Source organism: Coffea arabica, chromosome 11e (genome assembly GCF_036785885.1).
Source record: "Coffea arabica cultivar ET-39 chromosome 11e, Coffea Arabica ET-39 HiFi, whole genome shotgun sequence".
Lineage (NCBI taxonomy): Eukaryota > Viridiplantae > Streptophyta > Magnoliopsida > Gentianales > Rubiaceae > Coffea > Coffea arabica.
The window spans coordinates 60,650,502-60,663,796 of NC_092331.1; the positions used below are offsets into that span (position 1 = coordinate 60,650,502).

Here is a 13,295-nt window from a genome sequence, read left to right on the forward strand (position 1 = left end):
CATTGGCTGAATTATGGCCGTTCCACTTTCAAACTAAACAAGCAAAGGGGAATGGCTACGGCCTATATATATACATATATATATTGGGAATCAAGCACCTCCTAATTGAGCTAGGTTATGTTTAGCCCCTCACGTCTGAAAGCAAATTTTGCTGATTGTGATTTAAGCCAATAATGCATGATATTGGAAGTGTCTTGTGCCCATTTCATTATGCAAATGTACGTACGTCATTTGAGCTTCAGATTCAGCTTGATCGAAAACGGAAACCCACCAGTGCACGATCAAGTACTTGCCCTTGTCGTTGATGTCCTGTATTTTTAATCAATAAATGTTTTCGACGTCTGTGGTAGGAGTAGCATTTCTTTTTCTCTGTTTGTATTGTGTGACACTGACAATTTTAATAAATTGTGATGTCATTCTGTTCAATCAACTAGTATTCGGAGGTCCTTTCGTGCTCAATTAATCTGCTTCCACTGAACATCTCATCCCATTGTTCGCAAGCCACAGACGGAATATCTTAATTCAGTGGTCTTTGAAGATAAACCCTCCATACACATGTTTTGGAAAAGTCTCCGTTTGAATTAGCTATTTTTTAGGGTGTTTTTGAAAAATTTTACTATAGTAGTCAGAGTATATTTTGGGATACTTTTAGAAAATATTTTGGAATATTTAAGAGTAGTAGAGTTTTTAAAATATATTTTGGGATTTTTTTGAATATTAAAAAAAATTTAGACTACTTTTTAGAGTACATTTTAGAAGTACTTTTTAAAAATTTTTGAAAAACTAGTGGATCCAAACAGAATTTTTTTCTGATGTTGTTCAAAGAACTTGCGTCCTCGATGGTGGAGGAAAATGAAAAAGCACCAGCCATACCTTAGAAAATATTAATCTTTTTCGAGCTAAAACTTGGTATAAAATTAATTTAGTATGCATTAAGGTGATTTTAGTATGTTTTCGTTCATGTAATTGACATCCCTTCAAATTATATCTGGTGCCGTTTTCTGTTTTTTTTTTAATATAGAAATATTAGACCTCCAATCTCCATAACAAATATTATTATAAACATGGTCGAATTGTCTGGTTCAACAAGAGACGTCAAATGGAAGCCACTTCCCTGGGACGGGTTAGCTAGAGCTAGGAAATATTTGAAGAAACATAGCAATTTAATTAGACCTGCTGCCTAGATAGATCTATCAAATAAACCGATCAGCGGTCTCACATATATATCGGGTATAATCTCATAAAATTTTAAGCTGGGAATTACACCAAAATTGTACGAGCTTACACCAAATATAATAAAAATTATATGAACGGAATTGAATGGGACAGAGCTCAGCTTGCACAGTGGAGCCCGACCCTGGATGGACTACATCAGACCTCGGATTTTGTGCAGTCCACTAAACCTATCGTAAGATCAGATTTGACAACCCTTGATTATCTTTCCTTCTAACCCTTAATTACATAAAATTTATAAAGAGCAAATACTGTACTGATTATGATTAAACTCGGAATTACGTGGATACAAGTTCTTACATGTCCATTAGCAGCAGGCATCATCTTTCCTGGTTGATGCCATGGGATGATGAATAATTGTAAACAGAGGAGAAAAGAAAATGGCTTAATAAATTTCATTAACATTAATACACGTGCATTAAGAGCGATGAGTTGGGCCTTCTAAGCCTTCTGTTTTGTTTGTAGGAGAAACATGAGTTCTCGTGAACTTTGGGGCCCTCTCGTGAATTTCATCACGCACGGGATGTTTTGAGCTTACTGATTGCTGATTTGTGACCGACTGCGGCTGCAAACTTTTTTTTGTGCTTCAAATTCAATCTTCTTCCCCGTCCGTGGGAAAACGTTTGGGGATGCATATCAAAGTAAAATTTTATTTTATTATTACATTCCCCTATTACAATTTATTTATATACACCGAAGAAAAAAATTGCAAATTACTGGATGGATGAGTATCAGACTGATTAAGAGACAATTCGATCTTTTATTCTTAACCACGCACTCTTGTTGTAGCTGAAGATCACGTACGTCGAGCATGTGGTCAACTGGTCAAGTACTACTGTCACGCACACCCTAATGGTAAACATGAGAATCAGATTTTATGCAAACAGATTTATGCTAGCATGTGTTTCTTGATCCATATATACTAGAAATTTCCACAGCATTGAGATTGGCCTAACGTAGCGAGATAACGAGAGGGAAAAAGAAAAGGTGTCGTGGGTTCACGGATTGTTGAGGAAGTACGTGTGTTGAAAGCAATAACGTTTCCAATTCTTAGAGGAAACATAATAAGTTGCCGCCATTTTCAAGCGATGAAATGGATTCACCAATACATATAATTTGGTTGTTGTGGTGGTGCCGTTGTTTTCTTGGTTCATGGTTTGGTGGTGTTTGTTGTTGCTCAGCATGTGAAACTTCAGTTGGACAATTTGTTTTTATTCTGTGAATGATCAAGTGTTTTTTTTTTTTTTTTTAAATTGTATATCGAAACCCAAAAAAAAAACTGATTTGTCCTCACCTGCTTGTTTCGATGTCCTAGGCTCTTATCAATTCGTGGCCAACAACAGAAACCATATCCAATGGTATTCACGGATTTCTTTGAGGACACTGATCGATGTTTCTGCAATAAATGTATATATATTCTTTGATTGAGGCCTGATTGCTTTTTGGGTGCCGACCGCATGACTTGGCCAATAATGCAAGGAAGCTCTCATGACCCAGCAGTACACCCACATAATCAGCAATCAGCAGTACACCAAAGCACGTGCACCATCAATATCATCATCTTCACTGATCCTGGGGCCACACACACACCTTCTTGTATTTCTGATGGATGGATAAATAAATCTACAGCAAAAGTAATTTTGGTACGTACATCAAGGATTAGGTTTAGGTGTGTATATATATATATATATATTCCAAAAGTTAAAACATATATATATATATATATATGAAGGATAAAGTATATATTAATGTAAGTTTCATATACACAATAATAATGTCACTACCAACATGTTCCTCCAAAGTAAAAAAAAAAATGGCCAGGCTCAGGGCTCGGGCAGGCCCCTCACATCCCATTTTGTACAAGTGACAATGGCCTCCCACAGCCACCAATGGGAATAGGGAACTGCATTTTGGACCCAGTTTGGATTCCCAGATTTTCTTTTTTATTTTGTCATATATACTACTAGTACTAGCATATATCTTTTGCGTTTGGAGGTGGGGGACGACGAGTAAAAACACTTGGGAAAAGAAGACAAATTAGTGGGACCCCCTATCATATTCATATGTAGGAAATGGATTATTATGCCATATAACAATTAGCCATAAAATTAGGGATTTTATGTTGTTGATTGTCGATTTGTTCTATGAAAATCATGGGTCTAACAACTATACTAAAATCTTCTTGTTGCCTGCCCAGCTTTTTTGAAAATTACAGGCACGTATTTAATTTGGTCTCCTCCTTCTTAAGTTTAATAGTATCTACTCCTATGTCAATCCTATCCAAACATACAAACATTTGTTGGGACACCAACAGGCCAGGCACACTTTAATTAATGCTCCCTTCCATACTATAATACTGTCCATGTTCAATTTTATAGTACCACCTGTACTTTTGATACAAAACCACAAAAGGCCTCCTACAACAACTTCAGGAATTTCCTGCTAAAAATCTTCTAAGCATATCTCCCAAACTCGATCAGGAGATCTTTTACAAGACAGTAGTATCTTGTTAATTTGGTATCTTAGTTCAGTACTTCAGTTAATGCATTAGTCCACGTACGTACTGTTTTTAGTGTTCAAGTAGTTTATAAAAATAAAAATAAATTTTTTTTGAAAAAAAAAAAAAAAAAGGAGGATCGGGTCGGTTCGATCGGGTCCTTTTAGGTAGGAAGAGCAAAGAAGATGTTTTCTTTTGGTAGCATTAATCAAATCTTAATTGGACCGACAAGTACATTATTTGCTCCAGCGAAACTACTTACTGTTAGTTTTCTTCTTGTAAAGTTCTATAGATTGGCATATTGCAACATATCTTCATGTGCAATGACAATGGATGTTTCTTTTGTCGCTCTGCAATGCAAGTGAATCTTTGGTGTTCCCAGATATCAGAAAACCGACTTCAAGGGGAACAGTTTCTCAATAATTTGCATGCACGTACGATGGTGATCAAAACTTCGCATAATTGTAGTCAATCTCATTTAACTGAAAATTTTCAACAATATCGTATTACAACTTAAACCGGAAAAAATTATATAGTGTTACAATAATGTAGTCTGTTTTACTAGTCTCCTGACTTGGATCCAGCATGATCCCGGTAAAGTTAGAAGACACACAGTTACACTGTAAAATCTCGATGGGAACTTGAAATCTCAGGTGACTCCAACCAATGGTATACTATTAGTATTATCCTCCGCACCTAATCGTAGAACTTATCCAGTATATATAGTCATGCAGTAGCAGTTGCACGACGCATCTGCATCACAATTCAGTGTGAATGAGATAGCGTTGGCTGTTTTGGGCAAGCTCAGGCTCCTGCTTGATGATTTTTTCTTTGTCTGATGAGGTCAGACATTCCGCAGAGGGTTGCACGTATCCATACCCAAACCCTATGGCAGAGTTGCAATAAGTCTCTACGGTACCATCCCTAGATTCTAGGTTGATGTTGTTCAGCACAATGTGGCTGCAAGGAACCGTGTCGCTGCATGCAAATTTCATGGCGTTTTTGCTTTTGGAAGTCCCGCTAATGTTCTTGTACATGATTTCACTTATTTCAACTGCAGAACTCTGGATATAAAAAGTCGTTGTCAGGATATTTTAAGGATGAGTAGATAAACAATTGCCTGCACTTTTTTTTTTTTTTTTGGTTGAATTTTAGTACCATTCAGAGTTTATTCACCAAAGAGAGCAGAAAATACAAAGTCCTTCTGGTTCCCAATTAACCAGCTATTCTGGAAAACCATGAAGCTGGAGGGTGAATCATACCTGGTTCTGGCAAGGCGTCGGCGAATCACAGTAGAATTGGTCAATGATAATGGGATTTGAAACGTCATCTACTCTCACATTCTGATATCGTACCCCTCGAACATACCCAGATCCTCCCTGCAGAGCTACCATTTTTAATCATTCTCCATCTCATCGCAAGACCACACTGAGCACTGGACGTGCTATGATTAGCAGAAATTAACTTCTTCTAATAGTCTCTTTTTCTAAAGGATTATTATTGTGTCTTTTTATGAAGGACTAGAGAGAGTGTTCAAGAAATTATCCTCACTTTTCCTTTTCTTCTTGTCAGTTAGCAATCTAAGAGAAAGCATTCTTTGAGGGAGTGAATTCAAGTTGTTGCATGCCACAAAGTTTGGACTTAGCATGCTGATATCCTGTCTTAGCTAGTTAAAACACATTTAGCCTTGCTGAAATTGCAGCGACAATGAGGTGCTGCACCCTTTTCGAAAGGAGAAAATAAGATCCAAAGCTTTCATTTCCATTTTTGTGGCAGCATCCATGTACAACTAGTATCTTCATAATACTAAGTACTGCTACGACTTCAGAAGGAAAAGCTACCTGCCAAGTCTTGATCCGGAGGCCATTCGTAGTACCTCGAAGAAACGCCGTATCTAGAACCACTTTCGTCACTATGCCAACAGAGTTGTCCTTCCCAAGGCTTCCTATACTGGTGCCATTCAACAAAGAGGCTCATCAGTACCGTGTTAAAGCTTCTCGACTTAATTGCTTCAACGTGAAAATATGATGCTGCAGTTTGAGACTCAACTGTAGTTACAAAGAGCCTTAACTGATTGAGAAATACTTCTAAGAATTAAGATACCTAATACCATGACCAGGTCCACAATATATTGTCTTCATCCTGATATCAGAGCTTCCATTAACAATTGAGACGCAGTCATCACCTACAGATCACCAAAATGATTATGTTAGCGCTTAGTCCCCTAGACGCTAGCTCAAGAACATGCAGCAAGATGCAAAAGTGGATTTCTTATGCGGGCCTTCTGTAAAATGTACTCGTCAAGCCACTCATTTGAGTTCTACATTTCGATCTTTCACACCTTATTTCATCGGGAATTTACAAAAAATGAAACAAACTAGATTACCTAAGAGCTAATTGATAGAATAGGAAACTGAATATCCAATTCAATAAATTGCTAGATCGTCTTCATCAGATAAATGAAGCAGATGGATTTGAGAATGATCTATCACAAGCTCGAATGTTGCTATCTCATGAAATCATGAGAGGATAATAAGGCAGATAAGTAGGACCTGTTCCTATTTTGCAATTCTGGAGTAACACGTTAGTTGATTCAGTGATATGAATTCCATCAGTATTGGGACTGTCCTCTGGAGCGGAAACTTTTACACCTGTTACACGTATTGAGTCTGATCTTGAAATGACAAAATGCATCTGTTGGCTATTTTGAATTGTAAGGCCCTTCACCCTAACTGCTGAGCTTGAATCTATAGTTAACGCCTGCATTAAATAGTTACCCCCAACAAATCATTTAAATGTTATTTGTTCTGTACAAGGATCATTCATGTGTTATTGTTTGAAGTCATCATCAGACTCTTACCGTTGGAGCTCCTTTGCAAGGCTTTCAAAAGGAAAAGGAACAACAAAAACAAAATGTCAGTATTTCTCTAAAGCAATCGTAGGCAATACATATGTTAGTAACAAATGAGAATTACATTAGACTTGTTCTTTTTGCAGGATGCTGCCCACCATTTGCTTCCTGAGCCATCAATTACTCCATGACCTTGGAAGAGAGCTTTGCTGACATTGTAAAAACCAAGCCAAAGTCGTGGGTTTTTTGGATCCCAGTTTTTGGGCTCGGTTGGTGCAACTATTGTTCCTTCAATCTGGATTGAAGTTCATAAGAGCAGTTGGTTAGTCACAATAAACATAAGCACAGGGGGGAGGGAAAAAAAAAGTTAAGTCTCAAATAGGACGTGGTCGCAAGATTAGAATTCTCTTCTCAATGCAGCACTTAAATCTCGTCCCTCCCCTACTCAAAAAAAAAAAAAGGATTCTCAATGCAGCGAAGGATCAAGTAAAGATTTTCACAAATTACTACCTGAAACACTAACTTGCCTTCGCAAGGCCCTTTAAATCGTGTTGCATTCACTAGATAACGCCGCCCTTGGGGAACCAAAAGCACTGATCCTCGTGTAGAACAAGCTTGATTCCATGCTTTTACAAATGCCTGAAAAGAGTATAGAGCGAAAGTCTTAACCAGAAGTTGCAAGAAGTGACCAGTTAAGTATATGTCTAATAGAATCATGAATTAGGCTGGTTCAAATGACCGTCAAATTTGGTTCCAGTAAATATATCGCAATGTCCAAAAGTCTAAATCCAGATTATCTTAAACTGAACTAAACTGTCATATTTTTGTTTCTATGATATTTCAGTAAAGTGTATTTTTTTCTGATTGAGATACATAGCCCAGACCAGTCAAATGAAAGAAAAAATCCCATAAGAACCTTCCCCTCATATTCTAACCTCTCTCATGCATATCAGCAAATGAAAGAAACTGGACTTTCGAGCATTTACTTTTATCAGAACACGCTGCTGCTGGTAAGAGAGTATTAAGAAGTTGTGTATAGTCAGTCACCTGGGTATCATCCGCAACTCCATCTCCAACAGCACCAAAGGTATCCACATTGACGAGAACCTTGTTCCCTCTTTCACTTGCCCAAAATGGCTCCTCAAGGAACTCAACATCGTCATCTCCTCCTCCTATTTCAACGTCAAAATCCTCAACTTTCCTTAAAATGTTGGCCTCCTCCGAAAACCTTGCTCCTGCTCCACCTTTACCTGTCAGACTAAGCAAAACAAGCACACAAATAAAAACTAACTTCTTGGCCATCTTTTTATGGGTTCTGAGTGCTTTGCTAGACTGTTTGATTTACATAAACAAAATGAGGCCATTGGGGATTAATATATATCTTCAGATTACGAATTGAAAGAGGGAAATTGTGTGTGGTAATATCTGGCTTGGCTTGAAAGTACATGAAGGTATTAACACTTTCTCTCCATATGCCTACACTTCAAGTGTAAGGTTTGAAAAATGTTTAAAGACCTTCGCTTTACTCTTCATCCACAGGCCCCCCAATGTACTGATAGTCGTGAAACCGACCAGTAAACCAAAAAAAAAAAAAAAAAAAAAATTTCCGTTAAAAAGTCTGCCAAAATGCTTAATCGCCAGAAAGCCCACCGCCGTTTTCCTGATTTAGAAGACTTGCATCCTTTTATTTGATGTTGTGCATAAGGTCACAGACGAGGATCCCACCTGTGCATGAGCGCAGGTCATCACTGGAACTTGTACCTACATAACCAATGAGCTGAATCGGCAATCAGAGAGAGAGAGAGAGACAGAGGAACCTTGATTAGGCTTTTTGAGGTCACTTAATTGGAGTGGAGAAAATTAAGTGGATTGCAGATTTGCATCCTCTGTTTTTCCATAGTGAGCGGCGCTAACAGTAAAGGGTATTATTTTTAAGCTAGAAACTTCCCATTTTCCAGGAGAATTTCAATGCCAGATATTTGATCTTAAGCTAAAGCACGGTGCTAATGCTTTAACTTTTCTTCGTTAAATTTTTCCAATTACAAATTGTTCCGCTTGCTTATTTCATCATTTAAATCATATCTGCCGTTTTTTTTTAATCCACGTTCTCTTTTCTTCTGTCCATGACAGCAAGCTATAGAGAAGGGATGCAGGCTAGTTACTATTGTTGTTCTTTTCATTCTCGCAAGGTCCCCTGGTTTCATAATTTTTGCTCTGTCCATGCTAAAGATAGTAAGTACTAGTAGTTTTCTTTTGACAGATGCTAAAGATATAGTTCTTCTTTCCCTTGAACGAACGACTTTTCTTTATCTGGGAAAAAAATGAAAAATTCTTACCTGCACCGCAACATTATACGCAGTAGAAGAATTTAATTTCAAATGGAAAGTCCAGTTATAAAATGCAATTATTTGTTGAACACCGAATATATATATATATATATTCAGTCTGAGAAGAAACATCAGAGACATTCCAGGATCAGTAACCAAAGGAAAGCCAAACCTTCTTGTTTTACACATCAGTGTGTATTACATAAGAAGAAAACAACAGAAACACAAGAAAGTATATGTCAAATTCAAGCTAGTATATCAACAATTCGATCCTATAGCCTCCAGAAGTGCTAGTGTGAATTGCATTTGTTTCCCCTCGTCAACTTTGGAAAACAGAGGAACATGGACAAAAAGAGACGTATGGCCTTTCTGCTCTGCAAAACGGAGAGAATGATAGTATACATAATTACAAACGAAACGGCCTGCATCATAAGATATCATCACATCGTGGCCCTTCTTCTTCAAGTACTGTAGAATTGCGTCAACAGAGCAAGATGTCTTCAACAACCACAACAAATTAAGTTAGGGACAAATAAGAGAGAGAATTGTGAATACAAAGCAACTGAAGAAAATGGTTGGCTTAAGTCATTCACATAAATTCATTAAACCATTATGGGATTTTTCCAAATCAACAAGAAAACAAAGTTGCTTCAGGGTGTCTTAAATTAGGGTTGATGATAACTACAGCATGGCAGAAGCGAGCACCTCAAGGTCAACTGTTTAACTGCCAGAAGCAACTCCAGACAAGTGTCTACTCAAGTACTACATGACGACTAATGCATTTCTTCGCTAAAAATGACGTGCATTCAAAGCTCTGTACGGATGGCTAAAAATATAATAAATCCTTGAAAAACTATGTCCTGCAGCAGGCAATTGCATTTTATTAGTCTTCAGCTGGGCAGAAATTTCAGCAACTTTTAATCAGTTAACTGGTAATGCAGATGCTGGCTTGGAGCATTCAAATTGTGAAGCTCATCTATTTTCTTATTATCTACTTTCCTTCACTGACATGATTCAACTGCAAGATGCCTTATAGATGCTAAATGACTTGTCCATTATCAAATCAAAATGCACTTGAACGAACCCAGAATCACAGGATGCCCAGGTCATGTTAGTACCACTTGGGCTATATATCATGATTAAGTGCTAATTATTAATCACATTATCTAACATATAGTAACTACCAGTTGTGGAACTGTGCATCTCATGAAACAAGACAATGACTTTGAGCAAACAACAAAGGAAAATTACCTTTCTAGTTTGAGTTATTCCTCCATCTCCAGGAACTATGACCAGTTGCTGGATGAAAAAAGAAAACATTAGCCTCAACCATTGTTGAATCAACATCACTTCGATCCAAAAACCATTATATCCACCTGAGGTTGCCATCCAAGTTCATCAGGGCAACGAAAAGTGGCCTCATTTACTGCTTGCTGTTCAATGGCAAATTTCAGTGAACCACTATTTACACCCAGGTGAAGCTGAAAAAAGTGAAGTAGGACTTCTAAATTGCAAAATCTTATACATTTCTTACAAAAATATGAGGAAAAAATAAATTAGAAATAAAACGAAAGACGAAGAAGCCATATAAAATCAGAAAAAAAAAAGGTGGCTAAATTGAAATCTCTCAAACATCAAGTTGTTAAAATAAATTCAAATTGAAAAGTGCAAATAAAAGTATGATCCTCAGTTCTCGAAATCATGAGCAATTTTTAAACTGACCCAAACAACTCGTTCATCACTCAAACTACCGTCCACAGGGACCACAGACTCCAAGACCTTGTAAAGCATTGGAAGTGCACCGTCTCCAGCAGTTTCAAGAACTAGGCAACTTCCTAATTTGACACCAGCAGGCAATCCTCTCTTTTCGACATAGCTTCTTAAGTTATTGACAATAAACTCGGTAGGATTCTCCGCAACCCCTTGAAATTTCTTGAATCCCGTCACATGAATTGTTACTGTCTGTTTTGTCCCCTCGGATCCCATTGCTTCCTTTAGGACACACAGACAATTCCCTATTCTCGAAAAGCGTTACCTGCTCATAGCAACAATTTCGATCAACAATCACAACTACCAGCCACCACAACCCACTTATACTCTCCAAAACAAGATTTAGAAAATTACATCCAAATTATATCAAACCAGTATAGATGCACTGAATGCATGATACCGAACGATTTGCACAAACCGAAAGCAGAAAACCGGGAAAGTAAGCATCACGTGTAATATATCAAGTTTGCATCAATTTAATAATTACTCAGAAAAATATGTTTCCGGTCTTTATTGAAGCACCCAAAAGTTTAATAGGGTAAAAGGAGAGTTGGCACATGGCTTTCCTCATATCGTATCAATTTGCTATGTGTATTTGTGTCTATATTTAAACAAGAGACTTGAATTTCCCAGGCTTCATCTAGTCTGAATCCTGAGCTGACGTCCTTGATAGAGCGAAAAACAGACTACCATCTCCAGTTTAAGGGATAACAGCTTGAATTAGATCACATAATTCACTCACTACCAGTAACACTTAAGAAATTACCATAATCAGAAACTAAGATAATAGCAGAACACATTAGCAATTAGAATTCAAAGCATACAATAGAATACTAAGCCCAAAAAAGAAGGCCTACCCGGTACTACTACTTATCAGCTGCATAATAAAATCCAGTGAATTTGCGACTCTTTAGAGTCATGCAAACATGGTATGGTGAAATAAATAAACACGAAACCACAGCACTAATCAGAAAGACGTAACCAACCCAGGTGGTCATTATATCAACATACGAAGAGTTGAGAGTTTTGAGGATATATTAGCATTCAAAATAGGAATTACCTTGAATTCTGCTAATATTCCTGGAGGCGTGAGATTGCCGTATCCTGAGAGAAGAGCAATGGAGGAGAAGCTTGTGTGGTGTCGCTGTGGTTGTTTGTTGGCAGCTAAACGGCAGAAAATGCAGCTAACCGTAAACACGTCTTTGTTCGCTAATTACAAATGTGCCACGAAACTTTTGTCCGTTGCGTTCGAGTCTGGATTAAGATTGACAGTAGCTTTTGCTGGCAGCAGCACAGAAACAACGGGCGGCTACGTCACGGTCGGCGACGGAGCGAGGATTTTTTTTCTAGCCAAAATTTTTTTAATATGCTATGTTCAAAATAATTTCTATTCATTCAAATATATGACATTTAAATATTAATTTTAATTATAAACTTTTATAAAAAACCTAAAATTGTAAAATATTAGAGGGGATCAATTTTATTCTACGCATATATTTACATATTATAAATTAAAATTTTTAAAATTTAGTCCCCCTTAGCTCCGTCATTGGTCACGGACATCATCCATCCCTCTCCGGGTATTTTTCTGAAACAAACAGAACACAGGGCGATTGTTACACGAGCTGTTGAAGGGTCTGTTTGGCATTGTTTTAGAGGGGTGTTTTAGGAGGACAAAATTTTGATAAAACACTACCTACACTAGTAGTATTTTAGTTTTTACCACCCACAAGTTTTAAAATAAAGCAAAAACTGTTATATTAAATAAGGTTTTGGTGGTGGAGGTAGATAGTGGGGGTGGGTGGTGAAGGTTGCCAATGACATAGGTGGTGGTTGGAGTGGAACAAGGGGTATTTTGGAAAAATAGGGGCTATGTTTGGATTTGCAATTATTTCAAAAAATTGTTTTTGTCTTTAAAGAGCACACTTCCTGTTAATCACAGTCAAATTAGTGCACAGTACAAGTTAGGCAGACCTACATCGTCTTTGTAACTGTTGACTCAATTGTATTGTATTTGGAACCTGAAAACTGAACTCAATTGTATTGTATTTAGTACCTGTCAACCCAAGATGTTGGGTGTTTTCGACTAATATATATAAAGCGAGAGAAGGGGTTTGGCGTAAATAAATTGTGTTATTCAATATATTTTAATTAATTTACCCTTATTTCTAAAAGACAATTATATCATTTTAATTACCTATCTTGTACAACTCTTCCACATTAAATTAACTATCACTTCCCTGACAGAATGCTACCACTCCTCTAAAATAATAAACCAATGAAACTATTTTTAACTATCTTGCAATACATAAAGCGGAGGAAGGGATTTTGCATAAACAAATTATAACATATAATGTATTGTAGAATCTACCATTATTTCCAAAACACAATTTGCATCATTTTAACTACCTACCTCCTACAACCACTCCCTGTTATATTAACTATCACTTCCCTTGCTATCGTTTCTATAAAACAATAAACCAATTGAATTATTTTAAACTACTACTTACAAATAAAAAATAATATTAATATTTTTTAATATCTTTTTATTGGTTGCATATGCGCTGGATGCGCTTCAACTACTAGTTTTGTATAATAAAAGAAACTCCAATAAATT

The 13,295-nt window shown here is 37.0% G+C and overlaps 2 protein-coding genes across 3 annotated transcripts; both read right to left on the minus strand.

Annotated features, from left to right (window-relative positions):
• Positions 1-4,179: 4,179 nt before the first annotated feature.
• Positions 4,180-8,575, minus strand: LOC140021555 (probable polygalacturonase At1g80170). The gene is made up of 9 exons (XM_072072663.1): positions 7,629-8,575; positions 7,092-7,220; positions 6,706-6,876; positions 6,591-6,611; positions 6,283-6,490; positions 5,834-5,915; positions 5,572-5,680; positions 4,993-5,109; positions 4,180-4,794 (listed from the first exon to the last, which is right to left on the minus strand). The coding sequence occupies exons 1-9, from the start codon at positions 7,881-7,883 to the stop codon at positions 4,489-4,491; spliced, it is 1,398 nt and encodes a 465-aa protein (XP_071928764.1). The 5' UTR covers positions 7,884-8,575; the 3' UTR covers positions 4,180-4,488.
• Positions 8,576-9,060: 485 nt separating this feature from the next.
• Positions 9,061-11,942, minus strand: LOC113717810 (uncharacterized). Of its 2 annotated transcripts, none has more exons than XM_027242624.2 (5): positions 11,739-11,942; positions 10,631-10,943; positions 10,285-10,341; positions 10,160-10,207; positions 9,061-9,406 (listed from the first exon to the last, which is right to left on the minus strand). In XM_027242624.2, the coding sequence occupies exons 2-5, from the start codon at positions 10,892-10,894 to the stop codon at positions 9,167-9,169; spliced, it is 609 nt and encodes a 202-aa protein (XP_027098425.2). In that variant the 5' UTR covers positions 10,895-10,943; positions 11,739-11,942; the 3' UTR covers positions 9,061-9,166. The 2 variants fall into 2 exon arrangements, with proteins under 2 accessions (XP_027098425.2, XP_027098424.2); XM_027242623.2 differs by having other exon boundaries at positions 10,285-10,389; positions 11,739-11,941.
• Positions 11,943-13,295: the final 1,353 nt, after the last annotated feature.